The 25,235-nt window shown below is 45.2% G+C and overlaps 6 protein-coding genes across 6 annotated transcripts; 3 read left to right on the plus strand and 3 right to left on the minus strand.

Moving 5' to 3' along the window:
- Nucleotides 1-2,846: 2,846 nt before the first annotated feature.
- N7446_007550 (uncharacterized protein) lies at nucleotides 2,847-4,797 on the plus strand (the record flags this gene model as incomplete). The annotated part of the gene is made up of 8 exons (XM_058516295.1): nucleotides 2,847-2,967; nucleotides 3,028-3,164; nucleotides 3,212-3,294; nucleotides 3,359-3,456; nucleotides 3,529-3,649; nucleotides 3,714-4,134; nucleotides 4,203-4,333; nucleotides 4,401-4,797. The coding sequence occupies 8 exons, from the start codon at nucleotides 2,847-2,849 to the stop codon at nucleotides 4,795-4,797; spliced, it is 1,509 nt and encodes a 502-aa protein (XP_058373473.1).
- Nucleotides 4,798-5,470: 673 nt separating this feature from the next.
- Nucleotides 5,471-6,544, minus strand: N7446_007551 (SDR family oxidoreductase; the record flags this gene model as incomplete). The annotated part of the gene is made up of 2 exons (XM_058516296.1): nucleotides 5,471-5,684; nucleotides 5,746-6,544. 2 exons carry the CDS (start codon nucleotides 6,542-6,544, stop codon nucleotides 5,512-5,514), a joined length of 972 nt encoding a protein of 323 aa, XP_058373474.1. The 3' UTR covers nucleotides 5,471-5,511.
- Nucleotides 6,545-13,523: 6,979 nt separating this feature from the next.
- N7446_007552 (cytochrome P450) lies at nucleotides 13,524-14,833 on the minus strand (the record flags this gene model as incomplete). The annotated part of the gene is made up of 4 exons (XM_058516297.1): nucleotides 13,524-13,951; nucleotides 14,018-14,620; nucleotides 14,690-14,758; nucleotides 14,818-14,833. The coding sequence occupies 4 exons, from the start codon at nucleotides 14,831-14,833 to the stop codon at nucleotides 13,524-13,526; spliced, it is 1,116 nt and encodes a 371-aa protein (XP_058373475.1).
- A 3,851-nt stretch (nucleotides 14,834-18,684) lies between these two features.
- Nucleotides 18,685-19,665, minus strand: N7446_007553 (FluG family protein; the record flags this gene model as incomplete). The annotated part of the gene is made up of 1 exon (XM_058516298.1): nucleotides 18,685-19,665. The coding sequence occupies one exon, from the start codon at nucleotides 19,663-19,665 to the stop codon at nucleotides 18,685-18,687; it is 981 nt and encodes a 326-aa protein (XP_058373476.1).
- A 1,100-nt stretch (nucleotides 19,666-20,765) lies between these two features.
- On the plus strand, nucleotides 20,766-22,128 carry N7446_007554 (aminotransferase class I/II-fold pyridoxal phosphate-dependent enzyme; the record flags this gene model as incomplete). Its single annotated transcript, XM_058516299.1, has 3 exons — nucleotides 20,766-21,534; nucleotides 21,586-21,728; nucleotides 21,778-22,128. The coding sequence occupies 3 exons, from the start codon at nucleotides 20,766-20,768 to the stop codon at nucleotides 22,126-22,128; spliced, it is 1,263 nt and encodes a 420-aa protein (XP_058373477.1).
- A 677-nt stretch (nucleotides 22,129-22,805) lies between these two features.
- N7446_007555 (cytochrome P450) lies at nucleotides 22,806-24,453 on the plus strand (the record flags this gene model as incomplete). The annotated part of the gene is made up of 4 exons (XM_058516300.1): nucleotides 22,806-23,031; nucleotides 23,086-23,177; nucleotides 23,231-24,217; nucleotides 24,271-24,453. The coding sequence occupies 4 exons, from the start codon at nucleotides 22,806-22,808 to the stop codon at nucleotides 24,451-24,453; spliced, it is 1,488 nt and encodes a 495-aa protein (XP_058373478.1).
- Nucleotides 24,454-25,235: the final 782 nt, after the last annotated feature.

Raw genomic sequence — 25,235 nt, forward strand, 5'->3', positions numbered from 1 at the left:
ACCACCAGAGCCCTTCGGGGTGCCACATATACCTCGCCTGAATTGGGAGTGTGTAGAGCCATTCACAGCTCCTCTGAAGTAGAGAGGCAGGAAAATGGAGAAACAAGCGAGAGCCTGGAAGTCTGATGCACGGTATTCTAGTGAAATTTGATAATCGCTCTCCACCTGGGCAGTATACATCCAAGGTTGTATCTTCTGTTCTGGTTTACCTTTTTATACATTCATCGAAAAGTTAGAAACCTAGTGAGTTATTTGATTTGTATCGATCTTCTCCAGGGCTCTCATAACTAGGTAGAAGTGAACCACTGCCGATCTAGCTCAAATTATACCGATTAGCTTGCTCTTAACGTGATCTATAGTAGTTCCTTGGAATCGACACGTCGGGGTGAAGCGAAAGATTCAGAATATATACTATGTACATATCGACGGACTTCGTTAATTTTTCACATATCTTGGTGGTCTTGCGATATGTAGGATCAGGCTGGTGGCATTAACATGCGAATGACTTGTCAGGTAACCAAGAACTGCTCAGGTGAGAATTATTGATTAGGTCTGGCACTAGTATGGTCTATTGTGCAAGGCACTGGTATCGGGTATCGGCATAGGCTCCGTACATCGGGCTCTGGCGTCAGGGAAATAAGGGCTGGCACTGGAACTTGGATCTGGCATGTCAAGGAATTATCATGGATTTCATATATCATTGATGGTGACGCTCGATCGCAGGTTAGACGTAACGACTGTGAGGTGTTGCGTGCCTCGGCGCGGCGAAAGTGTATGAAGTGGCCGACTGTGAGGTCCTTCCTCGGCGACGCTAAGGCTTACATCGAGGTATGTTCGGTGGCGTAGAAATTCGGTTGGCAGAGGGGTCTTCCCTGTGGCAGTTCCTTGTGTGCGTTGATTGCTGAGCTGGTTGGTAGGTTCCCGGGGGTAGCGAGTCTAGAGAGACTACTCCGTACTACCACGGTTTGTCGAAGGTAATAAGCGTGATACTGTTGGGTTGGTGACCTATTAGGTGACCCCCCTATGGGATAGGATCGAGGGATAGATAGCTTGTTCTCTCTTCTTTTCTTCCTTTTCTCTCTGTCTGCTTTTTGTGATAGCAATACAACCCTGTATCTGAGGATCAATTTCTGTATTGGAGATCCCTGAGGAACTCTCAGAAGGATGAAGAGTTGTTGTGATATGAAGCTGGTGTGGATCAGGAACCAAGCCGCACCGTCGGAATCAACTCCGAGGCATCTATACGGATAACCAAGTTGATGGAAATCAACTTGGCTCAATGTTGTATATGTAGCTTCATGTCTCTCTCTGATCTAATAAGTCGATTCATACCTCTGAACTACAACAAAAGCGACAACAGGGCCCAGAAACTTGCAGAAATTAGGAAGGAGGGTAAGCAAAACGACCGTATTGACCTACTCTGTAGCAAGTCACTGAACTGGGGAAAGAAGAAGGACAAGGAGCAAAAAATATATATACATATATTGTAGTGGGGGAATTGCTGACTGCATAAAGCCACGTGAAGTAGCGGTGTATCAGGACTATGTGACATATAAGACTTCCCTGTTCGCAAGATAGCAATTCAGACACACTTCTCTTCTTCTACCACCTCTACGTGTTCTCCTCTCTTACATCTCCTACTACCCCTAGTGGCCAGGACCTGGTTCGCAGACAGGGAATAGTCGGGTTTCCCTTACGGGCTCCCCTCTTCAATATCCAAATCCTGGAGAATTGGACCAACATCATTCTCATTCTGATGGATCATGTTTTCTGTCAGAGATCAAGTGATCTTGGTGAACATTTCCCCATCTCCCTCTCTTTTAGTTTTCTCTTCTCTTCCTCACGCATCTCAATATTTTGATATTCGTGCCTTTGACTGGCAGTTCCCTTTTTAGAGTTCCATTAGAATGCTCTTTCTTCCCGCATCGCTCTGTCAACTCATGTGCAATTTCAATACTTACATCCGTTATCGTGATTCGTGTGTTTACAATTTCTCTTTTCGCCACATAGAAGAGGAGCTGAGACCCGCGACCCATGAACGGCAGAAATTTCGCGCGCTATTGTAGTAATCATCTTGGCGAAAGGCTCTACTCGTCTAGATTAAGTAAGGGACGCGGAGAGATCCCTCTGAAACAAAGGCTTGCGTCTTTAATTTTTATTTTTTCCAAAAAAATAAATTAAATTAAAATAAATTAAAAATTAAAAATTAAAGTTCCCATATACACGCGGATCAAGGGGTGAGCAGATTATTGATAAGAACCTCTGCTAAATCCTACGTTTCGGTTGGCTTAGAGGACGGCTGAATATTTCAATTATTGGTATTTGCTTGTTTTCAGATCTCGAAGTTCGATCGCCACACATTGCCACCGACCCGCATCGAGGCAATGCCTAAGCCACAATATCCTACTCTAGCTGGGCCAGGTAAGAATCAGTCCTTATTATGTGTTTCGTGCAAAATGCATATGTTTACGTGACTACTCCGTAAGCAATCTTCAAGCCGAATCCCAATCAGCGCTTTCTCCCACTAAAACAAATGTAGAAGGTCCGCAAGGGGCGCAATTACTACTTGAATCGTGCGCTCGTGCGACAGAGCGGAGCCACATACCCAGTGGGAGCAATTATTGGCTATTTCAAACAGTGAGACAAACCCCTCCACTTTCATGCATCGATCCTGCAGTCGATCAACCAAAATGATGGGTGTGATCAAAGGGTTTTCAGCTAGGGTGTTCTCCCTATGTGACTGAATTTTAAGTAACGTTTTGCACTCTTGCAAGTGTTGCTGTCCTAGGATTTTCTTCATTTCTGATTGTCATAAAGCCGATACAAAGGTCATCACAGGCTCGAAAATGACCGTCGATGACCAGAAGGCACTCCTTGATAGGCCATTTGGAGTTGATGATGAAGAGTCCATGACCAAGTCAAAGCATCTCCGGATTGGCAAGTTGGCGCTCGCATCGCTCTTACTAGGTGAGCTGCTTTGCTGTGATGGCAAATCAAGACTTTCATGACTGACACCTGGGAACACAGCTTGTTTTCTAGCCAATGCGGATGAATCCTTTATCCTTACGACAGGCAGTGATGTCGCCGCCGCTCTCGAAGCACCGGACTATACCTCGTGGCTTATTACTTCGTATAATCTGGGCTATACAACTGCGCTTCCATTGGTGAGACCTTCTCAGCTGAATGCTGACTCGGTGGCTGACAATCCAAGCACGGTCAAATATGCGATTTGACTGGACCCAAAAGAGCCATTCTATTAGCCTTGGTCATGTATGGATCTGGCTGCATTATGACGTGAGCTATCCCATGCACGACCCTGTGAAAGTTATGTGAAAAGCCATATCTGACGCAGCGATAGGGGAATCTCGGGTTCAATCCACGTCGCCCTCGCTGGTCGTGTTATCTCAGGAATCGGCGGTTCTGGAATGGTTGAACTAGTCTCCGTTCTGGTAAATGGTATGTCTATCTGAACTTGTGGTGTGGACATCCTGAATGATGGCTTTACTGAGACGTCGAACTTGACTACAGAAATGGGCAGCTTTCATCGCGTCGCGGTGTTGCGCTCTTATGTTACCACGTCTTCGATAATGGGAATTACTTGCGGTGCTCCCTTGGGTGCTCTGCTCACTAGCTACCTTGGCTGGCAATGGTGAGACCCGGATATTGAACTCATTCCATCTGACGGCTAACGGGCGTTTTTCATCTTAACTCAGGGCATTCTTGATACATGTCCCATTTGCGATCCTGTGTATCGCCGTGATCTTTCTTACACTTCGCATTGAGAAGCCGCAGTCTAATATCCCCACTGGACAAACATATGGAGCGATTGATGCGAGTAAGGATGGTGGCGCTAAGTTGAAACAGAGGTCTTTCGATGTTGCAGGGCTTGTTTTTCTCATGGCCGCAATCGTATGCTTGCTTGGCCTAATTCAAGTGATCCCAGCGCAAGATATGGAGAATAGGTCAAACTCTCTGGTCACTCTAGGGGTCGCTTGCTTGACATGCTTTGCGGCGTTCTTCATCAACGAAGCCTATGTGGCCCAAAACCCATTGATCCCGCTTTTCCTCCTCAAGCCACACAACCTCGGCTTGATTTATGCCGCTCAAGTGCTTATTGGACTGACAAACTCTGCTGTAAGGCCCCTGAGCTCTGATGAAAGCGACTCGCAGCATGGATTTCTGACTCTCTCGTCGTTTTATAGTCAATACCGATAGTTTCGGACTACTGGGTCACCACTCGAGGGTTCTCAGCCGTGGAGGGCGCAATGTGCTGGGCGCCATCTACCTTTGGATTTGCGGTTGGCTCACTAATAGCTGGCAGGTTGATACAAAGGTAAGGCTTCAATAGTCTATCTACCTAAACCTGAAATGTTGCTTCTTAACTCACACTTTGACGACAGCTCGGGCAGATATCTTCTTTACACAAAGATCGGCGTTCCGCTGGCTTGTTCGAGTTTTCTCCTTATGCTGATACGATGGGCATTGTATGAACCGAATATGTGGGAGATCACGTATTCATTTGCCTCGTCGGTGGGACTCGGAATGATTCTTTCTTCTCAATTTGTTGCCCTATCAGCCGCCAAACCGGAGGCAAATGCGGCTACATCCGTCACGACTTTCTACCTTTGCCAGCAGATAGGCTTTATGGCAGGTGTAACCTCATCAAGGGCCTTGGTCAGGAGCGCCATTGAAAGTGGACTGAAAGCTGCTCTTGGGAACAACACTGGAAGCCGGGAGGTAAGTCAACATCTACCGATCCTATCACTGCAAAAGACTTACGATTTCAATGACGAATAGTTGATTACTCAAGTACTGAGTCATCGGCGATCATTGCAATTTGTCCCACCTCATCTTCAAAACACTGTGCGAACGACGATCCAGCGGAGCTATTACGTACCTCCAGGTGAGAAGCTTGCCCGTATTGTCTCCAAAAAGTTGGTTTTTCGCTGACATAGTCCTGTTACAAAGCGGTCTCAATCGGCTCTCTACTCCTGGTTCTTTTTGTTTGCTTCAGACAGAGAGAGGTTAAGTCAACTTAAATTTGTCAGCTAAGTTCAATTGTTGGAACAGTCACTCCTGCCAGAAGTCTTGTCATGCTGTCTAGAAAATAATTTTAGCTTGCCGTATGGAGGAAAGAAGCTTTTCATTATGCTAGGGTGATGCTTGGGTTGTCATCTGAAGGTTGCTGCTTCATTGAGATATAACGTCGTTCGATACCTCTATTTATTACCATCCTGTGCCTTGCGCCACCAAGAATGTCCCTTAAAGAAAATTATCGCAGAAAATGACACATCCTATCTTCATTTCAGCCACGATTCTTGGCCCGGAATCTGCTAAAATTTTTGTTTTCAACCAACTGCTCAATGTCTTGCTGCAGGTATTGGGCAGGAGGGTTGATGGAAACCAAGGAGATAGAAATGTATTCTCAAAGCGAGGACTCGGCTATACAGCACTGACTAACGTATCTGGACACACACGCTCTAATAGTCCATGAGAAAATGCAAACCCCGTCTATACTACCAATCGAAACTTGAATTTGTCTTCGGCCACAATTCTTTCCTTCTGGCTTTCCAGCTCAGTAACATCCCATCCTGAGACCAGAAAACGACCCGAGAGCCAGGCACGCTTCATCTTTGTAAGCCAGACACAAAATCCACCAGGTAGGCTAACATCGTCTATGAGGACTATGCATAATTATTTGATTAGCAGTGGCACAAATACGCAATAGGCAGTCACAAGACTTACAGTCCCACGGAATTGGAAAATCGTCGTTGATCTTAATACATCCAGGATGAATAGCAAAGCACAGCACGCCATCTGATTTAAATTCATTGTGGACAAATTCCGCCAGACGGGTAACTGCAAATTTGCTCGTAATGTAAGAGGCCGTGCAGGTCGTGGGAGACGTTTCAGAGGAGAGTGCCCCGATAGAAGAAAGTATGATAATCGACTGGGGGCCATCAACGGAGATTCGAATCAGAGGGAGCAGTGCTTTAATAGCCAGATAAGAACCATGGTAATTAGTATCCCAGCTATTGGAGACGTCCTCGCGTGTTTCTTCATAGAGACCATAGGGGAAGCGTAGGCTCCCATCTTTATTTTGGATGAGGCGTGGTAGATCGCTCTGATTGAGTACTGCAACATCTAATCGGCCAAAACATTCTTTGCAGCGAGAGGCCAATCGAACAAGGTCATCCTCTATACACACGTCGCAAACTTGGTACTCCACGCGACAACTTGGGTTGATAGCTTTAACCTGCTCAGCAACGTGCTTCAAGCTCGCTTCAGTGCGTGAACTTAATAGGATCCCAGATGCTCCAGCCTTTGCATAGGAAAGCACAATAGAAACGCCAATCCCCCTTTTACCAGTTCCTACAATAGAAACGACAAAGGGGGTTGCCATCTTGACACGTGCAGGGTCGAGTTGGCCTTTCGCAGTACGAAAGTACCGCTTTGTGACGTGTGCCGCCGGTCCAAGAACTTCATCGCGAAAAAAGGGCGGGAGATCAGAGCTGTTGATCCATTCGACCTGTTTGATATCCATTTCGTCTGTGAACGAATCGAGTATAGGCGGAAACCTAGGTGTGGAAATCAAACAGGTAAATCAATGGGAGAAAGGTAATTCCAATGGTAGAACTTTGAAGCGTATGAGTCCAACACAAAACTGAGTAGTACTGAAAGATGAAACCTTGCGGGGTTTTGCTGTGTCTTATAGATCATAGCTTCTACAGGCAAATGACTTCATCAGTCGAGTGTCTGACAAATTGTGAATTAGTATAAGAAAATGCTTGGCTAGTGACGTGTCAACTAGTTTAGTGTCACGATTTGTCCTGTCTCCACCCAATTGGAGATGTAAATGACTCTGTATTTCCATTACCCCTATTTCTCACTATTTATGGGTCCATTCTAGTTACATAAGCTATGCCGACGGATCATCTATCGACCGGTTTCATGCAGTATTCGTAAGGTAATCGCGACATTTAGTTATGCGCGAACCGGCCTGTGACACGTCGTCTCAGTCTCAGTAACCATGCTATGCCGACGAAGAATAAGCATATACCGTAACTAGGCGGGGTCAACAGATCCGTCTACTGTACTTTCGATTATTTCAGGGGCTAGCAGGGACCCACAAAAAAAAAAGCGATACCGTAGCACCGGTCACAAGTAATTACGCATGGCCCCCAAGTGCTGTAACAGTACTCGGGCCTAAAACAAGGCAAAGGGCGTTTCCATGTAGTCCGGAGGTTCCCTGGAGATCTACCTAGTATAATTTGCCATTAACCTTGGAATTCGTCTCTGTGAAGCAACATATCAGAAATGAATATACAAAATCTATGGTTTATTTCAAACTTCTTTTGCATAATTTTCGCAAGGTTACGAATATGGCAGAAACCAATCCCCTGGTCCGCAACATATGACGCACGGTTACACGGTTCCTTCTGACGGGCAGAAAAGGGCCTAAGGCCAAGAGGACCGAGAAGTTTAGGTCTAGTCACGGGACTCGAGCTATCTCCTTCCCAATAATTGTATTCTTAGCTTTTCCTCCTTCGTGCATCTCACAAGGACTAATTTCATCATCCCATGGCCTCAATTCATCTCTCTTGACTATCAGAGCATCAGTAAATCCTCCAGAGAGGAACCCTGAGAAGAATTCGGCGAGAGGAAGACGTTGTGGAGTCGTGGGAGTGGGAGTGGTCACGTGAGGTCCACCACTCGGACTCGCAGTGTCGGATTCCTCCCGTCACCTTCTACGGTGCCTTATCACAATCTCATTTTCCAACGTCATTCCATCTCACACAGTCCCTGCCCACTTAACTCAATAGCCGTGTCACGGGACGACTCCCACCCTCTCGGGTAAGGGGTGTCCCACAGCCATAATGCAATTAACCTCATAATGCAAATTTCCTACTTTTTCAATTTTTACGCGTATTCCTTCCCTCCGAAAATGCCTAAAAGCCTCGTGATGAAGAGGATCTGCTAGCCAAGGCATTACATGCATTTAATGCGCGAGAATTTTCATCCCTACGTAAGGCTGCGGACCATTGTCGCATGTCTTATTCGAAGCTTCGCGGTCGCGAAAACGGACGGCCGTCTCTCTCCGATCGCCCTACCACTAACAATGCATTGGATTCGAATCAGGAAAATGCATTAATTAGCTAGCTTGCTATACACCTATAACTACAAAGACATTGAAATTGCCGGGAATCGCCTATTGAAAATAGCGGGTTCAGAGAGAGTTATTAGTTCGATATATAGCTATCGGCTTATACGGCGTCTACCTCTCTAACGTATTTCACATGCGAGTGGCCACCCCACCACTATCTATTCACTTTAAATGCAATTATCTCAACCAAAACGCCATTAAATTCAATCAGCTAAACTCGAGGTCTATTAGAACATATAGTCATTCTATGGCCCTGAATTCCATATACACTACACTTCGTTTTTGCCCTCGTACGCGGCTGAGAAGGTGCCGGAGCTAGCCCTGCCTCACGGGGTATCGGCGCTTTAATTGCTGGTTCTTCTACTTAAATAAGCTCGAGAGCCTCTGAAACTGATAGGCCTTCCTCTCGAGCTATCTGCCTTGTAGACCGAGCTTTTTTACGCTTCTTCTTCTCGTTCTTAGCGCGTAAATCGCTTACTTCTTTCTTAAGAATAGCTGCCGATTATATTGTGATTTAATAGGCTTTTAAAACCTGATTTATCGCGGAATTAAGCGGGCTCGGTAGGCTTTTTAAGCGCTGTTTTAGCAAAGCTTTAATTAAGGAAGCTTATTTTTGTAATTAGACGTAGTTCGACGGCGTTTTTAGCTCCTACTCGCTTCCCCGGCTCGAGGGGGGTGTCGGGGTTCGATGGCGAATATCGAGCTTTGAGATCACTCGATCGGGGTTATAAGGTATTAAACCGGCGGTAGCGAAGCTATTCTTAATAGTCTCTAGTTTAAATTCCTTGATTCGCGCGGACGGGTAGGCTTCGAGGAAGTCTAGCTTATTAATATAGTTAATTCTAGCACGTATTTTCGATTCGACTAGCCGACCCTACGCGCGCTTTAACACCGTAAAATAGCTAATATCGAGAGGCTATAAAAGGTAAGATAAATACGGAGGCATATAAATTGCGATAATATCGTTTTTTTCGCAAATTTCGTTAAATTTCGGAGTTAAGTACTCCTATAGCCGTCGAGTATTAAAAGTCTATACTTCCCTTTTATACGCGAAGAAGTAGACGGAATAAAGAGCTTTTCGAGCTACCGAAGTCTAATTTGATTAGAAGTCTACCTATTAGAGCTAACCTCGAGTCTCTAATCGCCCGGAAGGCTATCGAACCAAGATTCGATAAAGACATTGCCTTTAAAAATCACGCACGGAGGAAGCGCCTCCCCGACACGTTTATACACTCGATTGTAGTTGCCTACGCGCGGTTTCCGGGCTACAAAAGCGATCGCCGACCGCAGTATTCCTTCCTCGTAATAACCTTCGCGGTCGCGATTAAGCCTATTACGAAACCGGTCTTATTAAAGTTATAGATATCGTCGGGATCGATACCGTACGAAAGGATCGTTTTTTAAACGAGACAAAACCATTCGGAAATAATTTAAGGATCTTCATATTTTGCGCGCGCGTAATTATAGCCTTTCGAGAATCGGGTCGAGAGGTCGGGATACCTTTTCACGAAGTTTATAACCTAAATATTACCGACCGAAAAAGGGGGGTTAGATCCACGCGTCGCGAGTAATAGATTAGCTATTTCTCGTACGGTAGAAGGCCGAGGGTCTGCTCCGCGAGAGTCTATAGAGAGAATATATTTTTAAAGCAATTCCTCCTTAATTCCAGTCAATTTATATGAATTTGCGCGAGATTCGACGCGGTTTTGAACCCCTTGTAGGCGGCGACGGAGAGTTAAACGCGGCACATTAAAAGTATAAGCAGCGCGAGAAATATTCCTGATTTCTTGATTCTTAATAGCCTAGATAGCTAATAAGATCCTACCCTCTTGCTCAATTGAATTTTGAGAAGATTGAGTGCGAATTGGTGGCATGGTAGGTGGTTAAAGAAGGAAGGTCTAATTAATTGACGCGTTTTTAGGTGGGGTGTGCCACTCGCATGTGAAATAGGTACGTTACGAATTTAGGCCAAGGATTCTGGAGTTATTAGTCATTGGTACGATTGGCTTGCGTATCTCTATCGTAAGCATGACTTCGAACCTTATGAGATCTATAATTAGGATAAAACCGGCTTTTAAATTGGCCAAGGACTTAACTAACACGTTATCTCTATGCGTTAAACTACTACTATTGCTACTAGAGATCGAGGTAAAACTATTACTAGCATTAAATATATTGCCGCTAATGGTTAGGTAATATTTCTATGGTTTCTAGTTAAAGGTAGCGTCTATATAGAAGACTAGTATAGCACTACCTCTTCTTCGGCGTACAAAAGTATCCACTTAACATCTAATAGCTAGATAGACTATTTGCCGATAGCTCTACTCGTTTTATAGAGCCATCAAAAACGGCGTACGGCGCGGGCGACCGAGGCTTTTTCTAATAGATAATTATACGTCTCATATAACTATCGAATTTTTCAAATTTATAAGGAAAGCTTGATTATTCCTTAGTATTTTACACCTTACACAACTTCTCTATATTAGCCGCTTAATGCTAAGGCATTTTTAAGCCTAAAGCTTTATTTTAAGATCGCGAATAGCGAGGTTATAGCGTGGGGTGGAAGCAATAAAAAACGCGACTTCTTCCACGATATTAATACCGTCCGACGCCGCGCCCTACGGTCTGAAACTATCTAAACCTCGTTTAGATCTACTAGTATCTAGCCACTAGATCCGATATAAGTTTTAGATAATTTAGGGTAGTATTCGGATAAAGAGATCTTACGTATGTATAACGAGTTGTCACCCGCCCGCGAATTCCTACGTTTAGCGACCAATTCTCCGCCTACTTCTTATACGTGCATTGAAAAATTGGAGAAGTCAGTTTTCCCACTACTTAACCCGGATCCTGATTTACAAAAAAATCGGAAGTATATACGGCGCGCAATTGATGCCGGAAAATCGTCTACACAATACGGAACTTGCTGAGATGAGGCTTACGCGCGCCCTTAGCCATAAAACGCCTAGGAAAAACCGTACAAAAAGCAAGCAATAGGTAAAGGGCGCCACAAATAGTCCCCTTTCATTGATTTTAGGCAATAGGCTAGTACAGCGTAGGTGTGAGAAGGAAGATAAGTCGAAGCTTCGTGCTTGGCGGAAAGACGCAGTGAAAATGGCGGCTAAGTTAGCGGCTAAGGAATTAGAGGAAACGCTTGAAAGTGAGGAGGATGATATATTACTGGCTAATGAGGCTATTGATAGGCTTTATTTCATGATGCTGGACCTTATACGTCTAATAAATGAGCTAGAATTTGAAGAAATTGAAATTTTGCATTTTGGAGGTTAATTGTATTATGGCTGTGGGACAGCCCCCTACCCGCGAGGGCGGGGGAGCGCTCCTGTGACACGGCTATCTGTGCCTTTCGGTAGAATTTCCTTCTTTCGTTTCAGAGAGCTCTCTCGCGCGTTCTCCTTTCCTCCTATCTTCATCCCCATCTTTAGTTGTTCTCTGTGACCAATAGACCTCCGCAAGGGGCGGGGTTAGGTCCAGACCCCGGGCCCAGGGCCCAACCATACCTCTTGTAATCACTGTACTACGACCTTCCACTGATCGCATGGAACTCAAATTTGAGATTAGAGTAAGAAACCTTGAGTATACGTTTTGATATTGAATAAAATCTGACCAGTGGAAGTCGAAAAATCGGGTAAAAGTGTAGAGTTGATGTTTTGATGTTGGATGTACAGATACTAGTCATATGTTCTTACCCACTGCCCCACTACAATTTGACCCGGCAACCAACTCATCTTTTGATTTTTCTTCCTACACCTCCCCTATTGCTCCGATTGCAATGAAAATTGATGCAAAAATTAGCAAAACGGCGCAGCTTACTGCTATACAAAGGTTAGCTATTGTATCTGCTCATAAGTCTGGTATTTCGTAAGTGAAATTAGCTAATGATTTCGGCTGTTCTCGTAAGACAATCTATAATACGCTTAAGCGCTACCACGAAGAAGACACCCTCGAGAATCGTGAAAAAGCTGGCCTTACGCCTATTATTAGCTAGCGCGCTTTACACTACCTATATCTTTAAGCCCGTTAGCACCCGTTTTAGACCTATAAATAGCTAAGTGCTACGACACCTAGCTACCCCTCTCGGTCCACTATACAGCGGATTTTAAAGCGATTTAGTGTCGGAAAACGGCGTTCGAAAAAAGATACTAATTAAGCCCTCTCTTATAAGGAAACGGCTAAGATTTACGCGAAAATAGCGGCGTGAAAGCTTCTAATCGTGGATCTTCTCGGACGAGTGTTCGGTGTAGCGAACCTCGAAATTTAGACCACAATAGTGCTTTCGTACGGACTCCGAAGGTCTTCGCCACGACCTTATGAATGCTAAAGTATACGTTAAAGATATTTCGCAAATAGTTTAGGCTAGAATCTAGCTAGGTGGTCGGACAGAATTAATTATTATAGAATAGGACGAAGAATCGCCTTCGGGGAGGGGTTATACTTCAAAATCGTATAGTAAAGCGCTTAAAAAAGGTCTAATGCTAATCTATACCCCTAATTTAGTATTTCAGCAAGATAACGCAAAGATTTATCTAGCGGTGGCGACGCAAAAGTGGTTTGAAACGCATAGAATTTACGTCGAGGACTGGCCCCACACACTCACCCGATTTGAACCCAATTGAACCGGTATAGCGCGGTTAAATTGAAGCTTTTTGCGATGTTTCTAGAGATTATTGGCATAGGAAGGTCGGAGGTAGACTAGCTTTATTTTAAAAAATGCCTAGTGGAAGCTTAGAAGGCATTAGATCAGGCAAAGATAGATACGCTGATATTGAGCATAGGAAGACGTTTGAAGGCAGTGAGGAAGGCCAAGGGGTATTACACAAAATATTAAGCGAGTTTCGAAAGTGCTATTATTAAGCAACCCTAAAATTTAATTATATTACTGTAGACCATGAAATGGTGGTGCTATATACTATGAAAATGATATATATATTTTGCATGGGGACCCGAAAAAGTGGAGTGGGTAAGAACATCTGAACCCCTATGGTATATTTGCCCAAGTGTGAATCTTACGGGAGTACATCGGGGCCTCTCCGCTGCTCTGAGAACGAATCTGGAAGGTCTAGAAGTCACCTATCGCCATCCTCACTAAATACAAACAGGTGATGAAGAGGGACGAAGAGCTTTGATGCTATTGAAACATGATGAAACTCCTAGAGGAATGTGAATGAAAGATGGATTGCACTATGCGAGGTGCCCGGAGACAAAACGACAGTTCTCTGATCTGATCTAATCAATTTGCAATCATACAGCAATCAACGTTCTGGCAAACATCTATGGTTTAGATGATGCGGAACCTTCGTGAAAGATTATTCATCATTTTCTGGAAGGGGCCAACTTTTCTTCACCAAGCTTCACAGGAAGAGGGGTTCCGCCGTCGAAGGGTAATTTCAGTCTCAGAGCTTGGCGATGTCATATAACCGTAGAGTCCAGAGTGTTCCTCATACGGCTCTGTAATTTGGAAGTCATACATCATCAAGAAATGACAAAGAATTACCTTCAGCTCGTTCGCAACGAAAAACCTGCCAGGGCATGCCATTTTGCCATACCCAAAGCCCAAATGATCAGGACTTGTAGAGACAAGCAAAGCTGTATTTGCCTTGTCTGGGTTTTGCCGCAGGTTGAAGAACCTATACCCATCAAACTTTTCACCATCAGGCCAGACTGAGGAGTCCATCATGTGGGTGGTTGAAATACCAAGGTATGTCCCCTTGGGCACATGAATATCACCGGGTAGTGTGAGAGTCTCATTCGCGATGCGATGCATTGACACTAAAATGTGAGAGCAGTTAGCTATCGGCTGACAATCCAAAGCTCTGAAAACATGAGAATCCTTACCCTTCCCCGTTGGCCGCAATCTTTGACTTTCCTTGATGACGCTGTCTAAGAGCTTCAAATTTTGCAGCTCTTGTTTGGTAAATCTTTTTCCATCCAGATTAGACTTTATCTCTTCTCGCAGCGCATTGACCAATTCTTGATCCTGCGACAGATCCGAAATGACGTGGAAAACTAAGTCGGCGGTGGTATCCATACCAACAAATGCAAGACAGATTTGCATAGCAATGGGATCGTACTGACGGCCTTGAGCAACCTCCTCCAGCCAATCTAATGCACACGAGCCTGTTTCTGAGGTCTCTCCGTTTTCTTTGCGAGCAGCTATTATTGCATGGCGCTCCTTGATAACCGGTTCAAGGTTCCGTCGAGCAACCTCCACCGTCTCCCGAAGTCTTTTGCACGAAGGCAGCATCCATACAACGATAGGTCGCAAGAACTTTGGCCAGGTATGTAGCTCTCTAGCCGCTGTGATCATCTGATGTGACCATCTAACGATATCATCTCGCCAGGCTGGCTCCCTGCAGAAGTCATGACCAAGAAACGCTCGCCCTGTCACCTGGGCTACAATTGCCGCGATGGCCTGTTTCAATTTGAGCTTGTGCCAATCTAATTTGTTATGGTCCGTTTTAGCTGTATCCCCACATGTGTGAATAAGGGGCGGTTCTCTCTGCATACCTTGTTCATCTGTGCAAATTGTTTTGAGAACAGCCACAGTTTCTGATGCTACTGGCCCTGTGAGCGCATCTTCGAAGGGTGAAGTTAGTAAAATTGGTTTTCATTGTCAGGAGTCAGTTTCGGCTCACCCAGAGAATGCGACATTTTTGTTTTTATCATGTCATTAATAATTCCAGTATGCGCAAGTTCTTTGAATGGTTCGAATCCAGGTAAATTTCCATGAAGCTCCTATCAACAGTCAGTAAATACTATCTTTCACCACAGCTCAATTTTCCACCGGGGCATTCTAACGTCGAAGATCCACCATCGAAAGCTCATCCGAGTATCATTACGAATAATGTTGGCATACTTTGGTCCCAGTATCATTCGATATTTGTTATCCGCAAAGAGATAAAATGCGGACTGGGTCTAATTTAGAGAGCATTCATCGATCAGCACATTTCTGCTATGCCTTGAAACATCGGAATACCATCAAGCACCTTCGTTATGCCATCCTTGATCAAATCTGCTGCATTTGTATTGAATCGATGCACCGCTTTCTCTGTTCCAAATTCGTACCATTTCCGTTTGTTGATGATCGGAATTTTGGATGGCCTGGAATTGAAGAGTAGAGTTATGGCCAATATAATCAGACTACCCAGACCCAATATATAAACCGGATCTGGTGACTCATAAGCTTCAGTCATATTGAAGCTAAAACTCGTGTTGTTCATTTTGAGGCGGTGTTCCGAGGAATATTTCCCGTGTGATGAGATAGACCACTAGCTCTCTTCTGACCAACAATGTGCAGCGCTTTATATGTCCTCTGCTGCCACGTCATAGGTTCCATCCGCAAAACACTGACTTCACAGGTTTCTTGAAATCTTTGAAAAGTCCTTACAAACCCCGCAACCCGCGAAAAAGAGTACAGCTATCTTAGTAGTAGTTTGATTTCTCCATTTTAAATATGATACCCAAATAACATTATCGTATTGCATGTATCGCCTAGTACCTAGGTACATGTAGAGCCAGAAGGAACATTACTATATGCATGGCTAGCAACATAGCCCTGCTGCCTGCTGTATACTTCCTGAATCTCATTGGAGCTTTACGTTGTGATTTCTGCACCAACATTTGCACGCAAACCAAAGCATGAACCTTGCGATGCCCCTGGTGCTTCTAGTCGTCCCTGATGCTGGTACTAGTATGGTGGGACTATGTGGGTCGTAACTCGGCAAAAAACCACACGCTAGGTATCTGGGTATCTGCAACTCAACAGGCACTCTAAAATGAATCCCAGGCAATATGGGGCAACCAACTTATTTTTAAGCTGAGATATATTTTCTTAGCATTCGGGATCTAAGCGCGGGACTACTGCAAGCGTCATACTCCACATATTGTACTAAACGAGATGGGATCTCAGCCATGCCCCGTTGGCCGCCGTGCTCGAGCCCCTCTTATCATGCAAGTAATTTGGCAACTCTCCATAGGTCAAGATAAGCCGATCGCGATCGCGATCGCCACCTTGGTTCCTACTTGCGAAGTGTACTTCGTAGAACCTTGGAAGGGGTTGTACCAAGTGGCGTAAGCGTCCAGGTAGGCTCATGCAAGTAAATTATACCGAATTAAGACAAAGGATACGCGGTTGAATGAACGTACAGTTTTTCACTCCATACATATAAGCATTTCAAGAAAACGAAAAAAAAAACCCCTACGTAATTGGCAAAAGTGCACATGTTACGAGAAATGCTGTGTTCTTATTTAAGTCCGTATTTTGAAGACCATTTACCACTAAATTATTCCAAGGTTGCATTATATTGCACTGCCATGCGGTGATTCAATTGTCAGGAATGTGTTCTGTTAATCTAAAGATTACCCGATTACCCAGACGTGTAATTTGGTATTTAAGTATTCCGTACAGTGTGTACGGAAATTACTGGTGTATACTGCTTAATACCGAGGCCCGATCAAGATCATCCACCTGCATGATTTTTTATACTCCGTATATATATAGCCGTCTTATTTGTTAAACCTCGCCGATCACTGCTATGATGCTTGGATGCAAAACGTCACACCGCTATTCAATATGACGATCTATGTATACATGCCCAGGCGCGTAGAGCAATGTTGCATAGCGCGCTATTTGCGGGAATATCGCATGAGTATACGCTCGGACGACAAAAGAGTATTACTAGCTTGGATGACAGAGAATTTTTCGCAATGGGGCGGGAGCGGGCCGCCCCGCAATTCATCAAAGTTCCGTGAATTTGATACCGAGGATCTAGTGACGTGGACAGTGTATTTAATACGTGGACATGTAATGACAATACATATATGTAACTAGAGAATCTACCGGCTTCAAGCGCTTACTATATAATGGCCGGGCTATACTATTCGCCAATAAATTGTGGGGATTGCAATTACTGATAGGTCACCGAGGGCCCTGGAGCCCTGGAGCCAAATGATCTTTTTGCCAGTCATATTACGTGCAACATCGAATACTAAGCACCCTTGGAGATTCAATGAAAAGTAGAACCATGATCGGTTAAAACTAGACCTCCGCAAAGCCCATGAAACCCAAAGCCCAACCCGGCCCAACCCGGTCCAAACCCCATTGAGCTTTTTGGGGTTTGTTGGGGGGGGGGGAGGGGTTTCCATTGGACCCCAAACAATGCAAACATCTCGAAAAGCGTGACGTTTTTAACCTTGGAATTACCCTATTTTAGACCACGTTTCTAAACCTCATCCTAGGGTAATATGTTCTAATTTTAGATGATTTAGAATTCAGCACTGGTAATGTTTATATGACACGTTTAAAACACGAGAAAACGCGATATTCAGATAATTTCAAAATTACAGATGTTCATTTAGAGAGTGGTGGTATTTTGAGGATGATTCCCATACATATACCTATTGAAATGGGGATGGCTCGATGGCAGTCTGATATAGCAGACGGGTCGATACCAATGGAGAGAAGACAACCAACCACTCCCATGCCCACCGTAGGCGTAGAGAGTAGTCTCAGGAAGCTACTGAAATACTGATCTTGAAGCTATATCATGAATGAAGAATCTGGTGGAAAAATTGTAGTCATATTGATGATGGTGCGATGCTCTCTCACGAAGGAGAAGACTGCATGCCATGCTTCCTGAAGCATTTGTGATACCTCAGGCCACTAATACGCTACTGTCACGGGTTCCACCACTACACTATCTAACCGTAGAATATCAAAACACCAATTTTAACAATTGCAAGGTTTCCGCGATTTCGACCTGGGCATCGGTCTGATTTTGTTCAAAGTTGAGATACATTCTCATATAGCTATCTTAATTAAAGATTTTAAGTTTGAACTTCATACGATTATCTAGGTAGTGGAAGGTCGCAATGCAGCGACTACAAGAGACGGGGCCCGAGATCTGGGTCCAATGCTGGGCTGTGCGGGAGTCTATTCGGTGTTTACCTAAGGAGAATCCGCCCCCAAGAATGTTCCATTAGGGTATCAACAGGGTTTGAAATTGAAAGTCGATCTAATTCAATGTATTCAAAAGCGAAGTTGGGATGTAAGCATCATAGGGAGGACTCCGTAACTTGCAGCAGCACAACGTCTTCTTGTGATGCCTAGTAATTCTGCAATATCGTGATTCGTTTCGTTTGCTCGCTCATTTCATCGACTTGCTTGTTCCACTCCCTTGCCACATCAAGATAAGTGGCCGTGTATTTTTCCCCCAAGATTTTTTGCAGGTCTCTATCATCAGCGAGAGACTTCATGCTTTGCTGTATATCACGTGGGAGCGGAGTAATGCCAAGCTGTTCGCGCTGCTCTTCTGACAGCTCCGCGGGAGAGACTTGGCAGTCCCCTGCGACGAGTGGCAGTGTTTTTCTGAGGCCATCAAGACCCGCAGCCAAAATTGCAGCGAGGGATGTGTATGGGTTTGCCAATCCACAGTGCAATTTCAATTCAAATCGATTATTGGTGATGCGACGTAAGGCAGTTTCTTTATTCTGCCATCCCCAACTCACAAATTCCCCCCACTCCAAAGTCCGGTCGCCAGCCTCCCGTAAGACACGTTGAGCGGAAGGCAAAATGCCATTAGAGATGGAAGATGATTGATGATACCCGCAAAAAATGGGTCCGAGTATTGTGCCTCCGGGGGCGACGACGAGCCAATAGAGTTGACCGAAAGATGTATATGGGCCCCCGTGCCAATATTTTCAGGGAATGGTCGAGGGTGTAATGTTGCGCGATATCCAAACTCTTCTGCCATCCTAGAGATGATATCCCGAGCGCGAACAAGAGTATCAACAGCTTTTAAGGGCTGTTGGGGCTGGAGGACGAACTCCCATTGCCCAGGAGAAAGCTCTGAGTGGTACTGTTCGAGCAGAACTTGCTCTTCCTGAAAATTCCTCACGATGGATTCTATCATAGGCAACAATGACCGCATTTCGAATGTCATTGCAGAACATTTGTGGTTTACAAAAGGTTCGGCGCCATCCTTGTCCTCTCTTCGAAAGAAGACGACCTCGATTTCATATCCAATGAGAAGATAAAAGCCGTGGAGGTGGGACAGGATGTCCGACAGGCAGGACAACTTGGAGCGAATACATTCGGCTCGCGGACTTTTATCTTGGTTCACCAGATTTGCAAGGATGCGAACCCGCGAATTCTCATGAGAAGTAATGGAAGCAGTGGATATATCGGGTGCCAGATACATCGCGCCGGTGGACGCCGCAGCGTCCGCAATGTCATCATTGCGAAGAGCATGAAGGTATGCTGATGAGATGCTGATATTTCGGTTCTTCTCGATCATCTTTGTGAAGTATGAGACGGGTATCATCCTCAATCGAGTAGTTCCTTCAAATAGAATGAATTGCAGCCATACAAACTCGATTTTCGGGTGGTTGGCAAGAATTGCTTTCCATTTCGCAGTATTCAATTTGCACGAATCGGGATCATCCTGTGCATGAAAGCTGAAGTCAAACTTCTCAATCTCACTCATGACGAGGGACCAGTAGTGATATTTCTCCAAAGCTTTGGTCGAGATAGATGATTGAGCCGGTGGGTTATGTATGCTGGTAGGGACGAGTGGTAAACGATTGCGCGGAACAAATGAAGGACTAAGTTTGCCGTCGAGACGAGAAACTTGATCGTGTCCAGAAAGAGGGGTAATACCTAGTTAGTCTGTGTGGTCGCAGCTTTCCCCTCATAAATTTCCGGCTGTCTCTCAAGTTTCCAAAGCTCGGCATCGACAATGCACCTTTGCCAATCGTGACAGCATCTCCATGGTCTGATTTCGATCTTGTATTATTCACTTTTCAAAATTACGGAACTAATACCTATCCAAATGTAATTTGCGTAATACCAGTCACGTAACTTGCATGTATGTAAAAGGCATGTAGTGACTCCAACCACAAGCCCCACTCCAGAAGAGTTACACGACACTACATCGTGAGGGGTGATAGATGACTGCATATATGCACCATGTATAGTGTTACTGCATGAGTTGAACGGTGCAGCTCTAGACTTTGGTGAGCTGGAGAGCAAAGGTGTGCCATGCTTGCATCGAGACCTACACCGCATCTTACACAGGCGCGTAGATCCGGCCCTCTACTACTGCTTTGACGAGCTCGGGATCATTAGCAGGCTCGTAAGTCCTGACGCAGGTGAAAAGTCAGAAGTCAGATTCGCTCAATTGGGAGGTATCAGTACACTTGTATCTTGTGGAATTTACCTTTAGTCGTATAAAAATATTCTGTCGCTCATACGTAAGTACTAGTAGCATTCAGCCTTTAGATGTGAGAGAAAGCTGCCGAAATCGGGCGTTGGATAAATATTCTACGCCGTTAACATATTTGTGCCGATGTAGGGACTTGGTAAAATAGCTTCTATGTTCTAACCTACATGGGAACATGTCAAAATTGGGAAAGACACACCCGGCCGCTGTGGATTGGCCCCGCGTTTTACTTTAATAATATATAAGATAACGTCTTTGCTTCGGCTTCAGGGGTACCATCTTTCCCTTCATTTGGATTTGAACGAAAGACGAGAACCTTGGAATACGTCCGACATTACCATTCGAGTAATCCTAGCCTACTCAAAATGGTGTTTTTCCCTACACAGTTTGCTGAGAGCCTGCAAGTATCCATTGATAAGCGACGAGACATAGGTCGCCTTTGGACCCTTCGTCCCCCTGAGTCATACGCCGAGCTTGTCAATTTCACATCCAATGATTTTTTGTCCTTGAACTCTGGAGTTCACCGCGAAGAAACCTTGAATGAGATTCAGCGGAATCCTGATTTCAAAATCGGGGCTGGCGCCAGCCGCGTAGCGGACGGAACCTCAGCATACACCTTCGCGCTGGAACAGTGGCTGGCAGAATTCCACAACGCGGAGTCCTGCTTGTTGTTCAATTCTGGGTATGAAGCAAATGTGGCCATATTCAACGTTCTTCCCAGACCCGATGATATCATTGTCCATGACAGTGCAATCCATGCGAGTACTCATGTCGGCATGCGTGGTAGCCGGGCGTCGTTGATCAAAGCCTTCGAGCACAATGATCCTGCATCACTGAAGGCTGTTTTACTTGGGATCCTCCAATCCGACCCTGCGGTTGCAAAAGGTGAGAAAACTGTCTTCCTCGCAATTGAGTCCATTTACAGCATGGACGGGGACATAGCTCCAGCTGTCGAGATTGTGCAATGTGTCAAAGAATGTCTTCCGCTTAAAAACGCTGTTTTGGTGGTCGATGAGGCTCACTCAAATGGAATTATGGGACCCCAGGGCAGGGGGTTTATTTCCGATCTTGGACTTGAGAATGAGTTTGCCATTCGCTTACATACCTTCGGCAAGGGAATCAATGCCCAAGGTGGTAAGTGATCGTTCCACTTTCAAGAGCCATTCCCTATATTGATTTTGAAAGCCGCAATACTATGCCCTCCTGTGGTAAAGGACACTCTGGTCAACTACGCCCGAAACTTCATATTCACTACCGCTCCCGCATTCCTTACCATGGCCACTGTCAGGGCGTCCTATAACGTCATTGCAAGTGCAGAAGGAGCAAAGGTATATCTCCGGTTCTAGTGATTATTGACTCTACTGACAATCTTTGTAGAGGAGGGAGATTCTTCAAGAGCGAGTGCACCAATTCTATCGTTCTCTCACTCGGCATGCACTGTGGAACATTTCGTGCAAAAAGGATCGGCTACGAGTAGCCGCCGCTTCGAACTGGAAATCCATGGCCTTTATTTCACCTATTGTTCCTCTCCTGACTAAAGGCGGCCTGTCTCACAGTCTGGAAGACTGGCTCACCGAGAAAGGCTTTTTCACAATCGGGGTGGGCTTTCCTGTTGTTCCGAAAGACAAGGAGCGTGTTAGATGCATCATACATGCCGACCACACGGAGGTTGAAATTGACAGCCTCGTTGATGCTATAGTCACATGGGGGGCGGACGCTCATACCTGAAGTTAGAACATCATCATGGCAATGTCTGGCTCTTAATTTTATCATGACTACCTCAAATTGAAGTGGACTCATCAAATCTTTTCCTAGTAATCCAGCCGCACTCGTAGTTGTGACCGATCCCACGATTTTCAATTACTCAATGGGTGGAAGTAAAGTCTCTTTGTTATGCTGTTAAATTCTGCAACCGAGTGGAGGACATGACAGGATAGGCTGGCAGATTGACAACTCAGTGTAGCTTTCCAACGCAATAACTAAAGATAGGCATCACTGAATATTAGAGTACCCCTGCGGCCGAGTGGAGTTGTGCGAGCACAGTCCTCCGAAGTAAGATGCACCTACGTGGAGGATGAGCTGTCCGTCTTCTCCTGCATCTAGCGGGGCTGGCCCCACTGGTAAGTAAAGGAATTCTTTTCGCGCTTGTTGCGGCAGAGCATTAAAATAAACGATGCAATACAATATTCAGTGACCCAACTGGATTTAGCATGGGCCCAAGCACCGATGCAGGCTTTACTTGCCCATCACCTCCAATGAAGGAAGCATTACAAATCAGATTATTTATTTTATCGCTCAGCTCCTCCGAGAGGTCATGTAATTATAAACACACCAATCCATAGGGCCGTACATTTATCTCTACCTAGCTAGCAACATCTTAGCCACCTAAGAGGGATATTCCTGCCATGACACTCGTCAATGCTTTCGACGTCAACAAGACAGTGGCAGCAGCCATTCTCCTGCTGGCCATTGTCCCCGGCATATGTTTAGTGAACATTATAAAGCACTACTGCGATCCGTTACGAAGCATTCCTGGCCCATTCTGGGCAAAGTTTACTCGACTATGGTATCTACGTGAGATGCTTACTGGCAAATCTCGTGAGACAATTGTGAAACTTCATGAAAATTATGGTTAGCTGGGTTTGTTCCTTTCTTTGAATTTTGAGATTGCTGATATGTCCCAAGGCTCTGTGGTGCGAATTGCGCCAAACGAATTCAGCATTTCCGACATGGATATCATGAGAGAGGTTTACGGTCCTCGGACCACATTTGAGAAGGTTAGTTCGTACCCTTCTGATATTGAACTCCTCTGAATCTCATTTGCGATTAGTCTGAAGCATATGCGCCCTTCACCAACCCAGGTGGGGTCACACTGGTGTCGGAGCGAAACAACAAAGCCCACAGGGAACTACGTCGAAAGTTTCACTTCTCATTTTCCTTTTCTCAAGTCATCAAAATGGAGTCTTTGATCGATGAAGGCCTTGACATTCTTTCGAAAAAGTTCAATGAACTGGCAGAGAACGGCAAAAATTGTGACTTGCTACACTGGCTCAAGTTTTGGAGCATGGATAACAGCGCATTGCTAATCTTCGGAGAAAGCTTCGGATGTGTTGAAAACGACGCCGATAACAATGGACTCTTGACACTTACTAGAGCAAGCACATTTTACGCTAGTGTGGTGGGGATTATTCCGGAGTGGCATAAAACTCTTTGGAGTCTTGTGCCGTCTTATATATTGAGAGAGAAGGAGGTGCGCAATTTCTCAGAGAAGCAAATTGCCGAGAAGGAAGCAGCGAAAGATTCCAAGGGAACAGCTTGCTTTTTGGACACCTGGTTTCGACAAAAGGAAGCCGACCGCATGGACAATACAGAAGTTCGCATTGGAATCGGAGGTGCTCTAGGCGGAACTGAGCTCACACCGTCCTTCGTGGCCCAAGCGATATTTCACGTCTACAGGGAACCTGCTGTTTTACAGCGCCTAAGAGATGAGATCGACCCAGAGATGAAGCGCTCAGACACCGTTGAGCGTGGCATCCTCTCCCACAAGGCTGTACAGACAATGCCTTATCTACAGGCTGTTCTCAAGGAGGTCTTGAGACTTTACCCAATCGCCGCCATTACAATGCCTCGTGTGGTACCCAAAGGAGGTGCAAACCTTGCAGGCTATCATTTCCGCGCGGGACAAGTCATTGGTGTCAATGCGTGTGCAGCATCTCGCAAGGAAGAATATTTTGGTCGTGACGCGGGAAGCTTTCGCCCCGAACGTTGGCTAGATGATCCAGATGAAGCCAAAAAGGTTAACTACTACAGTTTGCCGGTAAGCTCTCATTGTGCTCTTCGAGTATCTGAGTACTAACACTGCCACTATAGTTCAGCATGGGTGGAAGAGAGTGCATTGGAAAGCACCTTGCCACTTTAATGGTTCTGAAGGCACTGGCATTGATCTTCTATTCCTATGAAATTGAGACTCCAGACAAAGACCTGGAGCTTTGGAACGATATTGTGGTTCAAGTGAAGAGCCTGACAGGCCGAATCCGGCCAAGACAACTTTAGAAGTTGAGATATGTTCCCTCATATCTCGTACTGCTCTTTCAATCTCTTCTTCTACTTTTGGTCTTTGCATCTCATGCGGATAGGTTAAATCTGCTTGTCATGTCACCTGTCCTAGGAAAGTCCTGTCAACGGCACGGTGTTCTAGATCCTGATTCTTAGTGGCTCCAGCAAGAATGAACTATGTAACTCATTCCCACAGCTCATTTTAAGCTTGTCTTCATTTATTTACTCGTGATCTCCTGCCCTGTCGTATACAGTCTACCAAGTTATAGAAATTGGACACGGGATAAATCGGTCTACAGGCTTCACGAATATTCTTCCTTGGAGTGATGCAATATACTATACTATGTACACAGAATTACTCCCCAATTCCATGCGCCCTGGCTATGATGACTTAGAATATCTAATTATGAACGCCGTATACAGAAGCCCGTGCGCACCGCATGTGTACGAATTGTCCGAGCAGTGTGAGCCACCCACCGAAAGGCGTACGGAAGGCAGTACCTGTTCCGCCATTGGCATCCTTGAAGCCGCTTGTGCAGTTGACGTGTGCAGAGTATATATGATCACGACAGTGGCTTTGCGCAAGAAGATGATGGAAAAAATGATGTCGCGCTGTTGGCGCCCCTCACCGACAATTCAGCGGTGGTAAATTCTCCCACGGGCCCAAACTCCGGAAATATGCGGCCGAGTGAACCTCAAACTGAACGATCTTCTTCGGCTAGAGGGGATGTGCTGTGAATATTGGAAGGTGTTGATTGGATAGTGGATCCAGCCGATCG

This window comes from Penicillium canescens (genome assembly GCF_028828765.1).
Source record: "Penicillium canescens strain IBT 15451 chromosome Unknown utg000004l_segment0_segment0, whole genome shotgun sequence".
NCBI classification, from domain to species: domain Eukaryota; kingdom Fungi; phylum Ascomycota; class Eurotiomycetes; order Eurotiales; family Aspergillaceae; genus Penicillium; species Penicillium canescens.